This window comes from Cyclopterus lumpus, chromosome 15 (assembly GCF_009769545.1).
Source record: "Cyclopterus lumpus isolate fCycLum1 chromosome 15, fCycLum1.pri, whole genome shotgun sequence".
Lineage (NCBI taxonomy): Eukaryota > Metazoa > Chordata > Actinopteri > Perciformes > Cyclopteridae > Cyclopterus > Cyclopterus lumpus.
In genome coordinates this window covers 15,497,961-15,519,889 of record NC_046980.1, presented here as the reverse complement: position 1 = coordinate 15,519,889, position 21,929 = coordinate 15,497,961, and the positions used below count along the sequence as shown (strand labels likewise).

At 41.4% G+C, this 21,929-nt stretch overlaps 2 protein-coding genes across 2 annotated transcripts; both read right to left on the bottom strand.

The window, feature by feature from the left end:
* Positions 1-7,148: 7,148 nt before the first annotated feature.
* Positions 7,149-10,708, bottom strand: prr18 (proline rich 18). Its single transcript, XM_034551312.1, has one exon. The coding sequence runs from the start codon at positions 8,622-8,624 to the stop codon at positions 7,857-7,859; it is 768 nt and encodes a 255-aa protein (XP_034407203.1). The 5' UTR covers positions 8,625-10,708; the 3' UTR covers positions 7,149-7,856.
* A 131-nt stretch (positions 10,709-10,839) lies between these two features.
* Positions 10,840-20,798, bottom strand: sft2d1 (SFT2 domain containing 1). The gene is made up of 8 exons (XM_034551313.1): positions 20,446-20,798; positions 19,591-19,677; positions 18,606-18,688; positions 16,530-16,611; positions 16,186-16,221; positions 16,014-16,072; positions 13,559-13,588; positions 10,840-11,435 (listed from the first exon to the last, which is right to left on the bottom strand). The coding sequence occupies exons 1-8, from the start codon at positions 20,509-20,511 to the stop codon at positions 11,396-11,398; spliced, it is 483 nt and encodes a 160-aa protein (XP_034407204.1). The 5' UTR covers positions 20,512-20,798; the 3' UTR covers positions 10,840-11,395.
* Between the last annotated feature and the right edge of the window lie 1,131 nt (positions 20,799-21,929).

Here is a 21,929-nt window from a genome sequence, read left to right as displayed (position 1 = left end):
CCCAATAAATCATAGCAGCTAATAATAAGCATATAAATAGCCACAAAGCAGAACAGATTGGATGAATTGGCTCATTACTTAAAAGGCTAAACAAAGGCTTTGCCGACTGCATATTTTTTGGCTTCAGCTCTAATTGCTTATATTTCGGGTATTTCTTACGAATGTGGGAAATGTGCCTGTGCTTACTCGCCATGTAAGTCTGCGGAGCGCTGAGACTTTCACACTGAGGAAGGACTTGTCCGCGCAAGCCTTCACGTGCCTTCTTACCAAGCTCCTAATGTCCCCAAGCCAATGTACTGTTTCACTGTGGCAGCCTTGTGCTAACATCATACATGCTTCTACTAAACAGAGTTCGGCCCTCATTAACAAAAGGTGGCTGACACTGTTCTGTTATACATTCACAACATGACATCACTAAACACAAAGGACACAAGGGTGATATGAGCAGGTGCACAAATGTAAAGTGGATCTGAACTTCATGTTTTGGAGATCATTTGCTTTAGATTAACAGTGGATTTAATGGTATGACTTGTGAACTTTGTATTTGATACTAACATCACTTTGCCAGTGTTATGAAATAAAGAGACAATTGCAGAAAGCCATTTGAGAGTAAACTTCTTCAAAGGGCTTTCAAGGTAATCGTTTTTGCTCATTATCATTTACAATATAGAAAAGGAAATATTTTCTGAAGTAACTTTGCCTGTTCTATGAACTTGAAATATAGTATAGTTAAAATACTGAAACAGTTGAAGTGGCAGTTACTTGGGCCTCAGGAAAATAGCTGAATGAAGTTAAAAGTGTCAAAGTGCAGAAAATGCTAACATTGTAAGACATTTCAATTTCAGTTCATTTTAGGTGACAACTCAAGCTGGAGGAATCAGCTGAAGTGAAAGTCCTGAAAGAAATTAGTGGCAGTGTAAAAGTGTAAAAGTTGAAAGACGGTGTCGGTTGAACAGTGAGCAAAATCTTCATGAAAGTTGTTTCTCAGATTATCTCTGCCACGTTTTGGTGAATGGAACACCGTTTGCCTGGAAGCCCATACAGCTTCAAATGAGACAAACAGTTCGACATCTGATTGCAGTGCTGACATGAAGTGACACCACCGGCTCAATTGCTATATCTCTTTTGTAGCGGACTTAATTACGACATCTTTCCCCCCAGATGATGTTTGTCAGAGTCAAAGCAACCGTCCGAGGAGGGGAGTCTCCACAACAGCGGGGGTCAGCTTGTGTTTGGTCATCTCACTTCTATGTGAGTAATCAGCTCTCTCCTTCAGGAGGGCAAATGCTAAACAAGCCTGCATGGAGTCTGTGTTGGTTCTTAAAGGCAGTGCAATCAGAGACCCCGAAGACAAGAGGCCTCTACAGCTGAGTACCATGTCCCTGCCAGCCCTCCACCAGCTGCATCTTTCACACATACAACTTAAGACATGTATTCTCAAATATAGAGAATATACTGTCTTCAGTATAATTTTACAAATGTATTTGAAACATATTTGGGGGAATCATTTTATGCTGCTGTATAATATTAAGTTAAAAACATCTCAAGACCTCTACGTATCACTTTAAAGCAGAAGTGCGAAATTTCGGGGGAAAGCAGAGATAATGATTACTTTAAAAGAATAATCGGTGAAGGGTCAATACCCATCAGAATCTAAAACAAATACAGACTTATTACTGTGTAGGTTGTCTCCACTTGGAGTGGTCCTCATCTCCTCTATCTTCAGCAGTGCAGGGATGCTTCTCTGAGGTCTTGTGTTGAGTCATCAAATCAGCTGCAGGTCTGCTTTCCAGCACTATTAACATTACATCAACACAAGAGTCACAGCTGATGGTTTTTCCATAATAGATCGAGGACGAGATTTTTAATTTTTTTATATATACTGTATGTACCAAGTTACTCAACTTTTCCTGACATCCTCAAGACTCTTGTGTAGCTGAGATGGATGACAGTTATATCTGATGCACCTATAGAAGTCCTCCAAGTCGTGGTGGCTGCTCAGAAGTCCTCGTTCAGCCACCTGTTTCTGGAGGTCAAAGATATCAGAAAAAGAATACAGCAACAGAACACGTTGATGAATGTCACAGGGAGAGATGAACCATCAATCAATGAGGGATTAAAGTCAAGTGTCTTTGAGTGTCAGTACTGGGACAGAACCTACCAGGCAGTAGCTGGTTTTGGGGAGGGCCTTCAGGTATGAGTCATTGTGCTGCAGCTTGGAGAAGGCCAACTTATTTTGTTTCTGAAGAATAAAAGAGGAGGGAGAGAGACAGTTGGAGAACTGTTGTGGGAAGAGAGATTTGAAGCGACCCTCCCTTGTTTCAGGTGCTGGGAAACAGAGTACACAGAACAAATGAGAAGTAAACAAGCAGCCACCGGAAGCCATTAACAGCAGCAAGGACCAATTAGGCCCCAGCAGGTGTTCTGGCCTTTGCCCGCTTCGGTCCTACCTCACCTCTGTGTCTGTAACAGAGCCTCTCGATCTGAGCTGAGGAAACAACGGGTAGTTTCATTTGCTTGGCAATTTGAAGCAATGGATTCCTACTGGAGGGCCTATAGTATCCTTTATTGTGCTCTTTTTGTCCTCCCCCCAAGTGCAAGTCATTAGAGAGCACATTTACATCCTCCTGACGAAGCTCTGCTTTTACTGGGGGTGGGGGGGGGGGGGGGGGGGGGGGGGGGGGGGGGGGGGGGGAGGTGGGGGCAGATAAGACAGGATCTCTCTCATGTTAGACCCCCTCTATGCAGCCACCCTCTAAAGCTTATTGCTCTTTTCACACTGTCAGAGACAAGCACACGGCAGAAGGCGAATTATATGCAAGAACAGGTAACTACAATTGCATTACATTTTTCTAAATAAAACATTTACATTTCAATGCTATGAACTCAGTGGTGTTTTCACTATTAAGGTTTTCTGTTGTTTATAAGGTTAAATATATAACGACCTGTCTTTGTTTGCATATAATGGAGAAACTGCTCAAACATCACTTGCAAATTATTTGTTTCATCTGCAGCTTGTTAACATTTAATTAAAGCAGGTTTATATAATAGAAGTCCCATTCATCAACCGTGTTAGCAGGCTTTAGTTTGCAGGACTTAAATACTCACAGGATTACGTTGTAAACAGCAGCTGTAATTGTTTTCAATGATATGCATGTCACTTGAGGACTAAAAGAGAAAGTGGCTTTGTTGATTTGCAGGGTTGTATATTTGAGCCCAGACGATGTGTAGCACAGTGGGCAAATAGCAGCCTGTAAGCCAAACTAGGCAAAATACTTGAACTCCAGACTGAAGCTGAAATGTTGACTTGTACATTTTTACAGTTTACATCAACACCTTTTATAGTTACAAATGTAAAAACAAGGTTTGTGTAAATTCCAACAAATATGACAGTGTGAGATCTAATACTGACATCAATGCCCCCATGTGTAGAGAGGCATGCAAAGCAACTGCCCCGGGCTATTTGAACACAGCATGCCCTGAGATAAATATACCCCAAAACAAACACTTTAATTAAACAATTTTATTATTAAATGAATGGAAAAAAAAATCAACAAAGTAATCCACTGTGTCCTTAGATCCCGCAAGGAAGAAAAGCTGAAACAAACTGGTCGATGGATGAACATAATCGCTTAACCCCGGTTGTAGAGCATGCAGAGAGAAGAAATATAGTCGAGACTGATATAGTTAATTTCATATATTTTTGTGTACTAGCATGTAGTAACGGTGTGACCACACTCTGGAAAAAAATGATGAAGGTATTGCATATTGTGTGTTTATCAAATAATATACTATACAATAAGAAATATAACTACAAGGCAAATCACTTGAAACCATTCAAACTGAATGTCAGAGAGGTTTTGACTTCTGCGATGGACACACACGACTCAGATAAAGCCCTCAGATTACCACCGTCAACATTCAGTGGTTCACCTTTTTAGTTTTCTTCTGTGACTTCCGTCTCGTGGCTCTCCTGCAGCCACACTTTCTGGGACTGAACCTTGTTCTTGAGCTGGGCGGCATAGCGGCGACAGAGAGCGTCTCGGAGACGGTGCATGTTCCTGTACACCTCTAGATGGCGCTGGAGGATAATCACAGAAAAGAAAGGACACTTACTGGAGAGGAAATGAGCTAAAAGTATATACAGGTAGTGCTTCATTGAACATAACGATAAGGAGATGATGAAGGTATTGGTTACTGATCATTGAGAAGTGGGTATTTCTTTATACAATAATCTCTCATCACATGATTGTGCCTTCGTGACAATGAATGTGTCGGTTTAAAAAAATATCAACGTTCAGTATTTATCAACCTGGTCGAGCTGAGCCTGACCCCTGGCCTTGGCCTCTTGGTCCACGTCTGGACCGCTGTTACGCATTGCCTTCCTCCTCCGGGGCTCAGTTTTGACTTCATCCCCTGCCTGTCAACAGTAAAAACCCAATTTAGATGCTGTGGGAGTCAGTCAGCTTGCCTGAAGATTACAAAAACAATGCATTTTTGGTAATCCCTGTCATCTGCCAAAAGCAACCTCCCACACAACAGCTTCACATTGTGTTCTTGCAATACCAAGACAAAAAAATAAATAATAAATACGGAGGAGTAATATGCCCACCTCCTCTCCCACAAAGCCCACATATTATTTCCTGCATGTCTCTAGGAAACAATTTTGGATGGCTGTGATCTGCTCTAAGTATATCATCGGGCGACAGTGTCCTTATTTAATCCTGATAAAGATGGATACCCAACAGATGTTGCAGAGGGAGGTTTTAGAGGCAGAATTCAACTCCTACATTGTGAAGCAAATGCTGTCTTTGCCCCTGAGTATAAAGAGAAAATATAAGATGTAAAAGAATGCAAATTGTGGAGCATGTTACCAAAGAATGCAAGGCTAATGGGAGTAGAATTATGCATGCCAGAGTAGATTAACTACACAGGAAAAACATGGAGCTATAGGCTCCCTTTTATAACCCTTAAATGAAGAATGTAACATGCATGAAGTTTTATGGGGGGACGGTACTCTCTGATCCAAGTCTTCTCTCACGAGGTCGTCCCGTCTCAGGGAAAGGCCTCGTTCTTAGCAGGCTGCCACTGAATGACCACATTACTGAAGTTTATGGGCCGAGTCTGTTTGGGAAGTGTCTGCTTTGTCTTCTTTCACAAAAGCTGCTGGAAACGGGGGATTTATCTGCTCCGTTGCCACAGTAATACTGCCGTGGCAGAGTAAAGGGACCAGCAGTCCTTTTGCTCTCACTGCTGTGTGCAAAGTGTTGGTGACGGGGCAAAGGTGGCATCCATCTGCACTCCCTGCCGCTATAAATCAGTGGAGGATAATGCAGCCGTCCTGCTGTACCGCGTCACTCTGCTAGACAGTGAGCATGATGCTGCAGTGAGGTGGACAGAAGCCTGAAGCCATTTCTTCTTCTTCTTCTTCTTTTTTAAAATTATGTTTTACTCCTGATCCATAAAGAGCAGGGTAGAGACATTGCAGATAGAAATAGAAAATAAAGACATTAGATGCTGCAGGTGTAAACAGAAGCAGCTTGTGGCAGAAGAATGAAAAAAGGCAGAGCTGAAAAGAAAGGAAGTTACCAACTCCAAATGATAAAGACCAAGCATCTCAACTTGTTGCCAGCTTCTGGTTATTTAAATGCTACTTTTCCTATTGAATACAAGTAGTTGAGCTACTTCAGACATAATAATGCGTCTCCCACCCCCAGGACAGACACAGTCAAGAACAGCTCGACTTCAGGCGTACCAGACAGCAGTGAATACCAGAGAGAGGCACATAAACAAGGACATGATTGAAAAGACACAATAGAGCCGGATTACCAGACTTTGGGTCACAGAGCCAGTAGACAATATCACCATGGGAGGACCAAACGGGTCTTGGTACACACTGTACTGGCTCAGCTATGATCTCAGTCATGCAACAACAAAAACATGTTGTGACACTGAATGGGGACAATGTGCCTTACTCTGGCAGTGTGTTTGTTTACTCACATTACATGAATGAGAAATCTGTCATGTCCCGTCCTGGACCACAATAACAGGAGGATGAAATATGAAATTCTCACGATTTGATGAGTGGGTTATTTAAAATACCTTTCTTAATATGTGTGCATCCAGAGTGCTGGCTCGATGAAGGTCTTTGCACTCAGATCTCATGGCAATTCCTTTATTGACCTTCAGAGAAAAGATTATTGGCATAAAATTCCAAAATAATATCAAACAACAATGTTACCTGAGGTTACGAGTAATTTTACAAAAATAGCTTACCAGTTGGTGGTGTATGGGTTTTTCAAACACCAGGTTATGTCCTAAAGGCCACAGTCTTCTGTCCAACGTGTGACTTCAGAGGTTACCAAGTTACAGAGAACAATGGGGTTAAGCCGTCACACTGTACACACATATTAAATATGTTTGTGACCCTACATGAAGATTTCATTTGTGTCAAAGGTTGGCATATGATTGCAGTTTCCTTCAAAGTTTCCCCCGACTGGTTTAATGGTCAGCACAATACAGTGTATGGCAGCTAAAGAGAACCAACAAAGGCTAAATGTCTCTTTAACTCTGGTTTATTTTCTTTTTCATACTGGTTTGTTTCTACGCCCTCAACTGGTCCGTGACCTGCTGTTTCTCCCTGAGCAGTTCATGAAATTCATTACTGCAGATATAATAAAAACATGGTTCTATGTAGCTCAGAGAGTACCATAAGTGTGGGAATGTCAGGATTAAGCCCTAAATTAAAACTGGGAATACCTTTGCTGCAAACCATAGTTCTGCCACTTTGGGTGAAACTGTCCCCCAGATCTTTGGTGTACCAGCACTGTTTATTTTTGGTAGCTCCATGCATTGCTTGGTTTTATATGACAAAAGTAAAGCAGACTGGAGGTAATTTCCTGAAGGGATCATGCACCTGGGCCCCTCAGTACATTGGTCAACCCTGCTTAACAGGAAATCTAAGAGGCTTACATCACTAATGTCCAAATGGCTTCAGGTAGCAACAAAGGATCCTTTAAAGAAGAAGTCTGGTAACCGTCCAGAAGTCTAAATGACTGATCAGAATCGTGGAACAGAATTATTCAAGAGGAACAAGACACATTTGCTTTTAAATTATTCAAAAAAGGTCAGTGACACTTGCAGAATTTAAAAAAAAAAATGTTTTACTTCAAAATGGCATAAAGTCATCAGCTGAGAAAACGTCAAACAGTACAAATATTTAGTAAATATTAAATACTGTACATCGCTGATAAATCCCTACAAAGGATATAAGCCTCTTATTAGAGGAACAAACAAACAGTCCAGTTTGGTTTCAGCAGCAGGCGCTATCATGCCTGTTGACAGCGTATTGTTCTCTGGCACAAAGGAACGGTTTCACGTCCCTTTACGCAAACCCCTCTGCCAATCCACAGGCACCCCACTGAAAACAAAAAACATGTGCAAAGGACGACAATATTAAGGTATTCAGTTCAAACTGTAGCAAAACATTGAACAGGCATTAAACTCGCAAAGCAGCATCCCTGTGAACCATAAGAAGCACTGTTGGTTGCAATTCAGCTTTAATATCTTATTTCTGTTGAATGCCACATGTCCAATGCAGATGACTTATTTTCATTTTCTTCAATAAGTGTATTTATTTGTGACATATATAACTTAGCAAATTACTCCGAAACAAATAGACATTCCTCTGGAGTGGATTTTTTTTTTGTTCCTCCTGTTTGTTTCATTTATAATACTCAAATGTAAAAGATGCCATCGCAGCGGGCCCTCCATCGGTGCACCCTTTTCACGAGTTCATCATTCCTTCAGTCTGCAGTGTAAAAAAGAAAGAAAGAAGAAAGCCCTGATGTCAGGTGTCAGCAGCTTTTAAGGTGCGGGAGCGCAGAAAGTTTGTCAACTTTTCCCAAAGCAGCGGCATTTTCGACCCCTCTGAGCCACTCTTTACATTTCCTCACGACAGTCTCGTCCACGTCTCCATCCTCTTCTTCATACTCCACATCATCGTACTTGTATTGATCGTTCAACAGAGATATCTTAACGATGGAGGTGATGTCCTGCTCCTCGCTTTCCACTTTGGCGACAGGAGCGCAGCCCTTGGTCGATCCGTGCGTCTTTTTGGATGGAAAAACTCGCTTGTGGCGGAAGTCTGCCGAGGCGCAACACTTCTGTTGCTTTGCCATCATCTGCTTTTCTAGATTTCGCTTTTGGATGACAAGAATGGCTTCAGGTGTGAGACTGAGGGTAAACTGAATCTCCTTCTTCCCTTCCTCTTTGCCGTTGAGGTGTCTGGCGGAGTCCATGGAGCTGGAGCGCCTGACTCTCTCGGATGAGTCCTGAGGTTTTGGTATCGTCAGCCAGGAGCTCTTTTCCTGGGTCTCCTGACCGGCACCTGCCTTCTGAGCGGAGCTTTTACGCTTCTCTTGCTGGGCTCTTCGCCCCAAATTCCTTAAATTCGCCGCCGTCCAAGAAGTGGACTGCTTCTCTTTATCGGACCCCCCTTTCTCTCCGCCGGATTTGCTGGTGTGCTCGGTGTGAGGAGGCACTCCGATGGCTTTCTTTTTCCCGAATAGTTCCCTGGCCGGAGAGGAGATCCGCTGGTGGAGGCTTATGGGCGGAAAAGGCATCTTTGTGATTGGAAGTGATCAGGATAGAAAACGTGCAAATGTTCAAAGTGCAGATGATGAGGAAGTCCTGCGCAAAGCGACCAGCGGCGCTCTGCGGGCATTATCCAACAGCGAGGTAGAGAGGGGCTGTTGTCGTGCACACTGACTGGAGTTCAACTGGCTCACACACACGCGGCCTGGCTGCTTTATGGTGGGGCTGGCAGGAAGGCGTGGTCACGCAAAGCACCAAACAAAGCCAGGCAAAAACTGTGGTGATGTCATTTCATAATTTCCAAGTACCTCCTTTAAGCGATGAGCGGCATCCAACTCATGGTCCTCTCCATCTTTTCTCACAGCGCCTCTCTGCTGTTTCACGGTCATTGGAAACCCACATGCTCATTTTTTATTTTTTATTATAAGCCTGAAAAATATCACTCATCGGCAAATAATTGTGATTTAGCGTGGATGGATACATTTTAAAAGTGACCACGTGTTTGATGTGGTTCTTAAATGGGACTAACATTTCGCCTATATTATTTTTTACTAACGGCGTGTTAACATGTGCATTCTTCATCTGAAACTTAAAATTCAGTTTATAGATATCTCACTGTGTATAGGGCCATAAAGATACCGTTTGGTCCTTGTTGCTGTAAAATAACTCCATATGTCCTTGAACTAACACAACATGTCATTAGCTCAATGCTTTCAGTCAGTCAATATCTCAGATATCAATTAAATGATGTATGTAGATGGTCTTTTGTTGTTCTCTCAGCCATGCAGTCACTGGAAGACATCCAGAGGAATACCCAGACAGTGTACCATATTGATTTCTCCTCCATTTTGCTGATGGCTGCACTTTCACGCTGACAGCTACAGAATTGATTCAATATGATTTTGTTTCCCTAATGTATACGGTGTACGGGGAACAATCAAATACTACCTTGAAAATCTGTAGTTTTTAGACTGTTTATCTGACATTGCCTGAGGATGTTGAGCCTTTACAGTTTTTGAAACATTTTTACCATTTATTATTTAGCTGCTCTGGTGATTACAATATCAATGTGAGGGATTTCAGGGAAAGACACAATTTACATTATAGTGTACAAATGAATTGCTTTAAATACAGGAAAAACACTGGCCCCATGGTGGTTGAATACTTAAATATTTGTTTGTGTTTTGACTTTCTACATCATTGAGTTGTGTTTCTGTAGCAGAATATTTGCCAACAAAACCAAAAATCTATTTAGGTCAACAGCCACCGACTCGCTATTGGAATACAAAAGGATGACATGGAAAGTTTTTACAAGATGAGCTGGACCATTAAGCTGAAGGGAGACACAGACGTGTGGTTGTCGGGGTGGTGTGGGATCACTCCTCTCTGACATAACAATGGATTAGATGTAAAAAAAAAAAAAAAAGGAAACGGGTGGAGACTGAACAGATTTATGAGGTCAGGGTTCTTCCCCATCATCCTCAAACTTCGCTGTAATCCAAAAATAGCGGGCAAAGAAAACCGATAACAAAAACAACCACACTCCCTTCACTCAACAGAATAATGTTATCCCTCGGAGTAATCGCTCAAGGATTTGCTGGGTCCCTGCCAAGTTGGTTGAAAAAGTAGTACTGAGGGGAGATTTCGTCCATGCTAATCCAACACGTAACATTATCCAAGCGTCTAATGAAACTATGTGGGGGCTGCACAACAGGAAGTGCAATGCTGTTGTTCAGTCGCATCAAGCAGAAAGAGGAGGAGGCGAGCTTGTTATACCGTGGGCAAATCCTACAGCGAACACACAGGGAAACAGGGTGCCCTGGGACTTTATGGAGCTATTAATGCATGAAACTGTTTAAAATACATTATCCATAAATGATACCACGGGTCCAAGGTATTATACAAAATACAGCACACCTCCTCATCATGATAATGTGAACATCTGCACCACAGATGGGGGGGAAGGCTGAGGTTTTATGAATTTTCTGGAGGAGGTTGTCATGACAACCACATCCTCAAAGGCTATGCCATCATGCTGAAGCAATATAGGGAACTGGATGCAAGCTATTCTGGGTTATTGGGTCACATCAAAATCACAATGCTCAGAAAAGCGTAATTAACGGGGTCATTGCTACATCTGGCATGAAATCAACTTTAAAGAGGAGAAGCAATGTTAATGTAATTTGATGCACTGGGGCAGGTGTGTTCAAACACACTGAGACAGGAAACAGGCTAGACAGGAGCTGCTTTTTTAAATTTTTCTTTAACTGGGAAAAAAACAAACTTCAAATATTCCAGTGCATTATCAATGAAAGAAAATAATCATATACAAACATGGAATAGCATCTGAGAGCCTCACACATCAGTGCCTTGAACAGGAAACAGAAATAATGTGTTTTAATAATGCTTGTGTGTGTGAACACAGAACATTACTTCATAAACAGTAATATACCAAATCTATATACATAGATATATATTTATGAATGAATAATGTAAAGGCACTCAGTCAAAATGATTTCCCTGCACTGAAATGGTTTAAAATCCTCAAAAACACATAGGAATATCTCTAAATATATTAAGCATTAGATGCACTCATCTATTCTATCAATAGCAAAAGATGTTATAATCTGATTATAGTTATAGACCTTCAGCTGGACTTAAAAGGATTCACAGTATGAAACAAGCCATGGTAAAAATCTGGAGATAGTGTATAAACAACACAGATGTATATTTTACAGAGCTACTGTTCTTACAGTTTGCATATTAGGACCAGTCTTCACTGATTGTGGACGAAGGAGTCCTAACTCAGACAGGTTGTGAAGCATTTCATCACAGCATCCCTGTAAATAAAACAAAAAAAGCCAGCATTATAAACAATGCAAAGACAAAAAGAGGTGAAAAGCAATGAAGGAATGTTGATCGAGTGTTGTTCTAAAAACATTAAATGTTGTCATGCGTACAAAATTAAAAGCGACATAAAAAGCACTTCCACCCTTTGTTTAGATGATTTGGGCTGGGCTTGTCATGAATAAGTGAGTGTGTTTTGGCAGGGAAGCACCACATGCTCAGAGTGATGGGGGCTCCCTTTCTCCAGGTACTATGCATTGAGGGATGATGCAATATGAGCAATCGCCATGGAAACCACAGACAGTCGTTGCCTGTTCCATTTCCCCTCACACCGTTTGCTCTTGCCATCGGTGCGTTGCTATGCAGACTTTGCCTCAAGCCACTGTGAAATTTCAGTGGAGGAGGTGTGGGACCAGTCAAGGTTAAAAGGAGAAGGGGGGATCATAAGCAGTCTAGGAGGGAGGAGGGGAGGTCGACGGACAGACAGGAGACCTGCTCCTTCAAATGCTTTGGTTCGTCCCTCTGATGTATGAAAAAAGAAATAAACATTCAACACCAGAATCCTCATCTTCTTCCTGCCAGGTTATTTTTTATATAATCACATACATCTTGATGCCATTTTGCTTCCATAAAAACACAAATAAATGATCATTTATTTCTGATTAAACGCCAGCGCAACAGAAGCCTTAAAGCACTGTGGGAAGTGCACGTGCAGCAGGTTTCAGCATCTTTGTGTCAGAGGTTATAAATAGGCAACAAAGTAAAACACATTAAAAGCTCAAGTCCATTGGCCATGTGGTGTTGTGGCTAACCAGGTATCAGTTGGTTTGACCAACAGACCGGCAGAGGGAGAGACTGCAGTCTAATGCGTCACTGAGAGGGATAGAGATCTGTGATCGGAATATGCTGTTCAATAAAGAGATACATGATCAAATCTAAATGAAATGAAAAATGGATTTAAGTAAGAAGCTTAAAGCGAAAAGACAATAATGTGTCGACACAAAAACTACAATAATATAACAACAAAGGACAAACAAATAAGTGTTAATCAGGATTTCAATATTCAGCTCAAAGTCGGGCCATCACATTTGCATTTGTCTTTAGGAATTTGGTTTTTGGAAGGGTGGCACGGCAAAAGGTCTTTGTCCCAGCTTTGTGTTGTGAAAAGCATTTGGGTTGGGGGTGGGGGACTCTGGGTGGTTATGGGACGTCTCTCAGCTGTCAGCATGGATTATAGGGTTGCCCAAATACACAAGGCATTTGGGCTGGGAGTGGTGGGTGGGGGCTTCGGACCTCTCACTAAATGAGACACAACCCTTCTTACAGCTGGACTGACAAAACAACATCACACCTTGTGCTTATGTTTGGGGAAAGCACTGAGATGGTACCCCAAGAAGTGAACATCTGAGTATCGGGAGTATTTTCTTTCAATTCAAATTCTTTACTGAAGTGTACTCTGAAGAAATTACTAATTAAAATCGCTGTAAGATCTCAGATGCCGTTAGGCTCTATATTGCACATTATCTACAATAAAGACAAAGCAAGTATGTAGGTGAAAACGACTATTATGCGAGTTGTTGATCTTCTTCTCTTATGCAGGACAGACTATTTGGGTCTCGATCTAATCATAATGTTGCATTGTGCTTCAACCCTATAGAGCTTAACATAAGCACATCACAAGTAATTTAAAAGCTACATTTGGGAGATAAATATTGTCTGAAAGAGCATTATTGCACAACAAATGATTTCGTTTAGATATTACAGATGAAGCAAATAGCCTCACAGGGCTGAAGCACAGAGGAGCGTGAAACAACAAGCTGCCATTTGCGTGACATTAAGTGCCTGCACTAGTCGTTGGGGGGAGGGGGGGAATTACAGCCATATGTTGAGGGCAAACAGCAAACAGTGTTTTGAGAATGAAAACATGTTTTCATTGAAGGTTCACAAACAGTATTCTCTCCAGTGAGTTTGTAGAGGGCTTTGTGAAGATATGAATAGTAGCTCTTATAGATGGACAGAGTTCAATCAGTAACACTTTGAACTAGACATTAGGACATACAAATCAACTTCAGGTCAACGCAGACAAAACATAAATCATACAATCACGTCATCTTACCTGGCAAATGGAATGTAAGAAATGCTATACCTGAAACAGAAAAATACAAAAACGTCAGGATGAGGCGACAATGGCAAGTTACTGCCTGTAGAAGACATTATTTAGATGGAACATATGAGATTGAGCATGTCAAAGTAAATCAGAAAGATATTCTTAAAATAAATTACTGTTAGAATGTATATCACATATTATTTGATGAATGTGTAATGTTTCCCTCGGATGGCTTTTGTGTCCGCTATATGGCCACATTAGTGAAATATTTGAAGCGAGCTGTCATGTTTCAAAGGCTTCGTCGTGACATAGATGTTCAAGATGTCTGAAAACACATTCTCCTGTATTTCAGCATGTTATCGCTGGAAATCCCAGAATCTTAACTGAAGGTTCACATGTTTTATTAACAATGTTTGTCTGAATGACGTCATTGTATTGAAATAATGTGACGTAAAAGAGATTATAGATTAAAAGTATAAAACACCACAAAGAATGGCAGACTTAGTAGTAAATTTATGTTTCACTGGTGGCATAATAACGGCCTCCTTATGAGCAGAACCCCATCATGTACAATGTGTGTTAAAAGTCAAGCAGTAATCATTGGACTGAAGGGTCTTTAAGATCGCTCTGCGAGGGGATTAAACAAATGTGATTGTGAAGGAATTGGATACACTGTAATCTTTGCACTCATGAGTCCAGATGGATTGGTAGACAAACACCGGGCACTACAAAAACACAATACCCCGCCTGGAAATGATTACTGCTGAAGTGAAGCATAAAAAAAAGCCCCTGATCAAACACCTACTACATTTGAACTATGTGAGGAATCTGGTAAAGCAGTTGGATGATTAACTACACCGCAAGCCTGAGCATTGCTGCCATCTTGCTTTACCCCCAGTGAGCAGGGAACCCTCATCTTGTGCTGTAAACATCTCCCACATGAATGACCCAATATATAAATTAAATAAAGTCAACTAAACAAGTATGTTAATTAAATGCTTTGTCAGTCAGTAGTGTGTCGGTGTCCTATGGTCACTTCACAGGACTGGACTTTGCTTCTATCTGTGTGTGTGTGTGTGTGTGTGTGTGTGTGTGGACTACTTATTACAGAACCACCTTCACACAGACATCCGAGTGCCTGCGTAGGAGTGCACCCTGCCCCCCCCCCCCACCCCGTCTGTTAGGAATGAGCTAGAGATGTGTAGCTTGTGGTTACCATGGTGATGCCTCTGAGAAAGCAGGCAGAACGGAAGTGAATGTACAACACGTAGGTGCAACAGCAGTCTAGTTACGGGGCCGACAGGGTCCTGCTCAGTGATGCAATGAAATTGGGGGTTGTGTTTCTATGCACATTCACAAACCTGAAAGCCTTTTGTTACTGCTGTGCAAATATGTCCAAATTAATGAACATACAAGTGCTGACATGCCAGTACACATCACTCACAGGCCTCACTATTCACTGCCATGTTGGAGCTGACCAACCCCGTTGGTCTCTTTACTCGATCATCTAGTCTGAGTTATCTGCAGCAGTCAGAAAGCAATACTTAAACTAGTATGAAAACTAGCAACTAAACAAGTTTACATTATTATATATTTACGGTTAATCGATTGATTGCTTAGTATGACAAAAATATCAGAACGGAGGAAAAATGTCCAATTACAATTTCCCAAAGCCAAAGGTGATGTCTTGTTTTGTCAGACAACTTGTTTAAAAAAAAGAAAAAGCCAACCATTCACACGTTGGCCAATTTAGAACCTCCAATTAACCTGAGCTGCATGTCTTTGGACTTTGGGAGGAAGCCAGAGAACCCAGAGTGAACCCACGCTGACACAGGGCAACATGCAAACTCCACACAGAGGGACCGAACCACCCAGACCGGAAACCAAACCCGGGTGCAGCCACGTATCCTCAATGAACCATTTACCTGCGATACCTCTGTCGTAGTGACCCCAGAGATAGCTGCCGGCGACTTTGTGTGTAAACAACAACAACAACACAGACTGCAACACCTGAGAGTCTCTACATACATCCACACTGGCACTCCCTCTTCCTCTACACGTCAAAAGTATACTGACCTACTGGACCACAATGCCTGGCAACCTACCTACCCGCCTTCTTACAACATGATTCTACGGATACGTCAAGCAGATGTCACTGACTGCTCGTGGAAACTAGGGCAACGCATTTGTTTTTCTATTATCTTACATGTGCATCTACGAATATAATAATATTATACGACACTTCCATGGTATGATCAAAAAAAGCCTAAACTACCATGCTAATTGCAGCAAGTCACATTAAAGCAACAGCAGTGTGATTAACTTAACTCAGACATTTCTTGAGACAAAGCAGCCGGAGCAAAGTTCTCTACCACTGAGAGACAGCTTCAACTGAAGAGGTGTGAGTGGTGAGTAAATTAATTGATAACTGCGCCACAGTGGAGTGACGGCTGGTCACACTTACCATGTCATTGCCAGAAACTGCAAAATACAGAAGATGATAGCAAGCCCCTTTTTATGCCACTTTAAAAGAAAAAAAAGAAAAGATACAAAACGTTAATTCTAATAGTTGAAAATGCTGCACTGAAATAACAAAGACTGGAACTGGTTTTAAAAACCACGTGTTGACTACTTACCCAAAACACTGCACAAAGAGTCAAGACCAGGCAGAGCTGATGGAAGAAGAAAGGAAAGGTTATCTTGTCCGCTTGCAGAATGAACTTCACTATCTGACACCTGATTTCTTTCAGTATTTCACATAAAATATTAAGTTTTAACATCAACAAAAGCCACTGAATGTGCTAAGAAAAAAAAGAAGGCAGGTACAATGTAAATGCATTGAAGCCTCTTGTTTATTAGGAATCAGAGAGAAAAGTGCATCTAAAACCCACAATATTAAAAAAGGTATGGACTACATGAGGCTCTTGTGAAGCATCTGGCTCAACTTAGGGTTTAAAGTAACGTAGAGCCTTTTATTTACCAGCATGACAATGGTGGCTATCAGTCTTTTTGGTTCAAACATGCGCTTCAGCTGTTTTAGTGGTCCCATTAGGAAGCAGGTGCTTTAGAGGAACAAAAAAAAGAAACACAAAATAATTACAATGTGTATACATCAGCAAAAAGGTACATTGACCTGTTGTTTAAAAAGGTTCATCCATCAAAGTTTTTTTTCATGAACTAAAACTTGAAATCTAAGAATATAGATTTTTGGATTTCAGAAAAAGTCTTCATACCAGACATGCGCACGCCTTCCGACTGACATCAGAATAGCATCGGCGAAATAATCAAATTCACACGACATGCTGGGGGTAAATATTTCATGCCCGACATCACAGTGACGCATTTCAACCCTCCTACATGATTCATGTATGACGTCAGTGAATGGGACGGGACAAAGGCTTTCCCAGAGCCGAGTGGGTAGAGGCAGTCTGTGTAGCGTCACATCTGTTAGATGAGACATCAGAGTGGTCGGTGTTCTTCCAACTGGTCTGCTGAGAGGGACGGACGCTCTTCATCTACTGCTCACTAGAACACACACTGATGATATCTATGCACATGCTGCTACTGCAGGGAGCAGTGTAACAACAATACCATTACCGATAAGAAACCAATGTCGGAGGGTTTTATGTCTATAAATGGAACTTTGATGAAAAGTCTGGTTTTAAGACAAATGCGTTCTGGTTGCAAAAGAAAAAGCAAGAAAAGGAGACACCCTTTAACAGCCTGCCAGAGTAAAAATAGGTTTCAAAAGGAAATTTATCAAAATTGAAGAAGTGATTTTTTTTAAAAGTCAAACATTTGTTCAAAGGGGCTTATATTTGTTTATTTTATTGTTATAACACTTGCAAATGACTTGTGAAAATGACAGCTTCCCACTGCTTTTGGTAAAATGAGGTAACCAAGTAATCTTCTTGTAGTCAAAGTTACAGTCTCGGTTTGGAAAGCAGGTGACCCAGTTCCTTTACGCATCCAAACCCTCCGGACATATGATACCTGACAATAGACTGCCCTGTCTTAAATGCCCTCAATGGTTCACTGTCAACGAAGTCAAAGACAGCTTGATTAGATCTAGCCCTTGGCTTATAGAGAGTAAATAATCCAAAATGTAAAATCCAGAAGGATAAATTCTTATATTACTCAACCCTGACATTAAACTATAAACAATCAGGATACGTCAGCATCTATATAGTAGTCAGTATTACAGCATCATTAGCGCACACAGCCAGATCCCACTAATGAAGGTACAGTGCAAGTTCAGTCAGAAGTCTACACTCTTGCATGCCTAAGCCCATTATTTATTTCTCATACATCTGCCAATCACTTCTCAAGCATGCTCCCTCATTATGTCCTTGCTGTCATTTCTCTGGGCTGTCAATCATGACACCAGCTGTTTAGATCATCTAGTCTCCTCTATCCAAGAAGCACAACGGAACTATTGCATCAGAATTAATTATATAATAATATAGATCACAATTGAATAAACTAAATTAGGTGCAGTATTAACCCTTCGCAATCAGAGTGCTTGCATGAGATGTACATGTTTAAGTTTACTAAGTGCCATGTTACTGCAATGGCAGTTCTCCATTCATTTAGAATGTAGTAAGAATATAAATGTACAATTATACTAATGCTAATCTGATTAAATAACAGATTATCATTTTAGCTATAATCCTATTGCCTGATGCAGAACCAGTAGTCACCGTTTATCTAATAAATATATCATATAAATCAGAATGACATCTCATGGTTCCTCAGGCACTGTGCTCCAAACACTGAGCAACAGGCGATGAGTGCACAGAGGGTAAGATGGTAAATAACCATCACAGTAGTTGATGAGTCTTCTGTATAAACTGTTTACAAGCGAAAACTTGGGAGTGTAACTGGTCCAAGGATTACTGTAACAGAGTAGCGCGTCGTCAAGGCAAAACAGTTTCAGAGTTCATGAGCCCGATGCTCATTATGTGTTAAATTCCTGGCAGTGATCCATAGTCGTGACTCGTGAGAGAAATACATCAAGTCATTACAATTCTCCAACATCAGTTTGAGCCGGACTTACCTGGAAAGAGCTGCGATGTTCCCTATAGTGTAGAAGACGGCGAAAAGCTTGACTCCATTCGGAAGGAACAGCAGTGCTGAACCCTGACGAAACGGCAAGGAAAGTCTGCGTCAGCTACAGAGAATAATGTCACTAAACATTCACATACCATGTCTAAATGAATCCTGGACTTTGAGATGATTGAAGGCTTACATCCATGTTATTTATTGTCTTGGCAAACAAAAATCAACAAGGACTTCTGTGAGCTGTCCATGGGTTTTACTGACATACGATGGGCTCCCCCTAGTGCCGACAGACGATATGAGGCTTTGTTTAAGATTCGCTGCCTGCGAGACAAGCGTGCCCACTATCTGGACCACTTCCAGTGAAAAAGACAAAGTGTCACGCTCGGAGAGTAAACATAAGTATGCATGGGAGGAATAATACTTAGAGGACAGAGTTATGAGTTAAGCTTTCAAGAAGATGGAGCAACTACCCTTTTACTCAAGTGTTGTCATTTATTGGTCGGAAGGACATTCAAATAACCTGCCGCTCATAACTGCATCTCACGGAAGGAGCACATTCTGGTTGCTTATTTCTACAGAAAAAGGGATCATGGGGCACCCTTGTGGCTGTGCGTGTAGATATCCCAACTCGGTGACTTTCACCATCCATGTCGACATGGGTTACTTTCAGCTCTTTTCCTGGCAGCAAGCAACCTTTAGGCGTTAATTAAGTACAAGTGACAATTAACAATCACTATCTGCACTCTAATCTGCAAGCATAAGAGAACAGGATTTGTTCTTGATGCCATTTGCCCACAGCGAATGTTAATTTGAGAGTTTTATAGTGCCTATAAAGCAAACTTATAGCGCAAGAAAGAAATTACTTTGAACGTTCCTGACAACAGTAATAGTGTTATTTCTGCTCTGCATTCCTGATGTCAGCATCAAGTCAGAGAGAACACAAAAGATGCCTTTTCAACATGAGAGGCAGAGACACTCACGAGTATTGAACACAGGATGCCTCCAGCAAAGCATATGACAAACCATTTCACCCGGGTGCTGTAGCTGAGAGTGCTGGCATCGAGGACCTGGTGAGAACAATGGGAGGATGTCACAAGACAAGTCCAATGACCCGCAGAAAGACCCAAAGGCCTACTGGGGATTTAACCAGTAAACACACGAGCACACACGCACGGGCACGGGCACGGACACACACACACACACGGTAAAATAATTAATACAACCAAACTACAGAGCACCTCTGGGGTCAGATAGAAGAGGATAACAACTACATGTGTATATCGAGGTTTCCCCCACCATGTGAACCTAGAAGGGCTCCGTGCCACGCTGTATCGTAGAATCTGCAAGGAAATGCAGAATTGCAAACGTGGCAGACTATTATGGTGTGCCAGAGTGAGTTTGCGACAAGTAAAGTTACAATCACGTGACCTATTATATAAAAACAGCTGTTCAAGTCAGCATCTTACCCCGTTTCCTCCTCACCGGGAACGCGTGTAAAAAGTGCAGATAAACAAACAATACAATTTACTGAATGCTGCCAGACAAATATTATAATAAAACACATTCCGGAATAATAAAAAAGCATGAAACTGCTAAGTTAGCCAACTTAATGTCTATGAAATGCTACAGAGCGTAGACTGACACGTTTTAACTAACGTTAGCTAACTAGCTACTTAATGATACAACAACGTGTCTAGCAAACGTTAACTGGAAGAAAACAAACCACTTTTACGTTAAAAGCGGGTCTTTCAGAGAGGAAAACAAGTCATCGTTGTATTAGATTGTATCCGTTTAGCATTAGCAGCGTGTACAGTCCTACAGTTAGCTCGCGGTACCTGGTCGGTGAGACCCAGCTCTTCGTTCTCCTCTTGGCCGCTTAACACACGACGGAGCTTGTCCATCGCTGGAGGATTTTCGCTTGCGAGTGGCCACGAAAAGTCAGAATTTCTATATTTCCGACTGTACGTCCGCTGTTTATGTCTGAAAGTTTTGATCGCAGGAGTGACGAGTTTACACTTCCTGCCTTCCTGAACGTTGCTTTATGTAAGTGCTGACCTAGAGTCGGTTTGTTTGCAGCCAGTGTTAGCCGACGTCTATGGGGAGGCTTTTAAATAACCGACTGCAGATCAGCTTGTGAAGGCAACTTAAAAAAAAATCACTTCCTCGCAACTGCTGCTGCCTTCAAGTGCTGTAGGAAATAATAGTATTACACAATGAACGAACAGAACTACCCTAAATACTGTGCTCTTTTTGGACTGTATCGATAACGTGCTGGAATTTCGGCTATGAATTCAAAGTAGGAGTTGAGAGAAAAGCCTATTTATTAAAGCAAAGCAGACTGTATACGTATTGCTAGAATTGACTTTACGTTCAATCTGTTAAGGCTTGAACAGACACATAAATATAACCTGTATCAGGGGTGTAACAATTGCCCTTTAAAATAGCGTTTCTTTGCTTGGTTAGGCCTATTTACTTTTCATTACTCCTGGTTATTAAATATGTGGACCCCTATACAGTTAAACACTGTTTAATGCTCCTTGCCTTTGCGTCTCTTTGTCGCCATCCAGTGGAAGTATAACAATAAGGAAAAGAAACAGTTGGCACTATCGGCACTATCATGGCGAGGTCCTCTTGCTGCCATGACCACGCTTTGTAGTTTTATTAGCGGGCCTTGTGCAGACTGCACAGAGTGATTTGTCTAACTCAATGCATAACTTTTCAAACAGCATTATTTTAATGCATTTTTGAGAAAAATACATCCTACATAATGACACATGATGTGTTTAAGTTAACAGGAGTATCTCAAATACCAGGATACCAATCTATCAATTCTCTTGAATCAGAGTTTATCTTGTAAGTTTATGTCCGTCGCTCAATTCTTAGACGACCAATTACAATAATAAGTACACATTGCATTGCTTTGAACTGTCATGCTATTGGAGGGATATCTGTGACAACCTGTATCTGGAAATACCTCCAAATGATTTTACTGGAACGACAAAATAATACGCCACTATGTATATTATGTATGCTATTTATGTCAGGATCTGTAGTGTTGTTTCGTGTTTCCTGTCTTATTTTGAAGTCCTTGTCTTTCTTGTCCTCTGTTTCTCTTCACTTCCTGTCCCTGTGATTGTCTGCCCTGTTCCTGATTGTTTCCTCCTGTGTCCAATCACCTGCACCAGCCCTCTGTATTTAAGTCCTGTTCATGTCATTCCCCTTTGTCGGTTCGTCTTGTCTAGATCGTGGAAGATCTTGTGTGCATGTTTTGTATCCTGGTTTTTTGAAGCCTGTTTTTGGAATCCTGTTTAGCAATAAA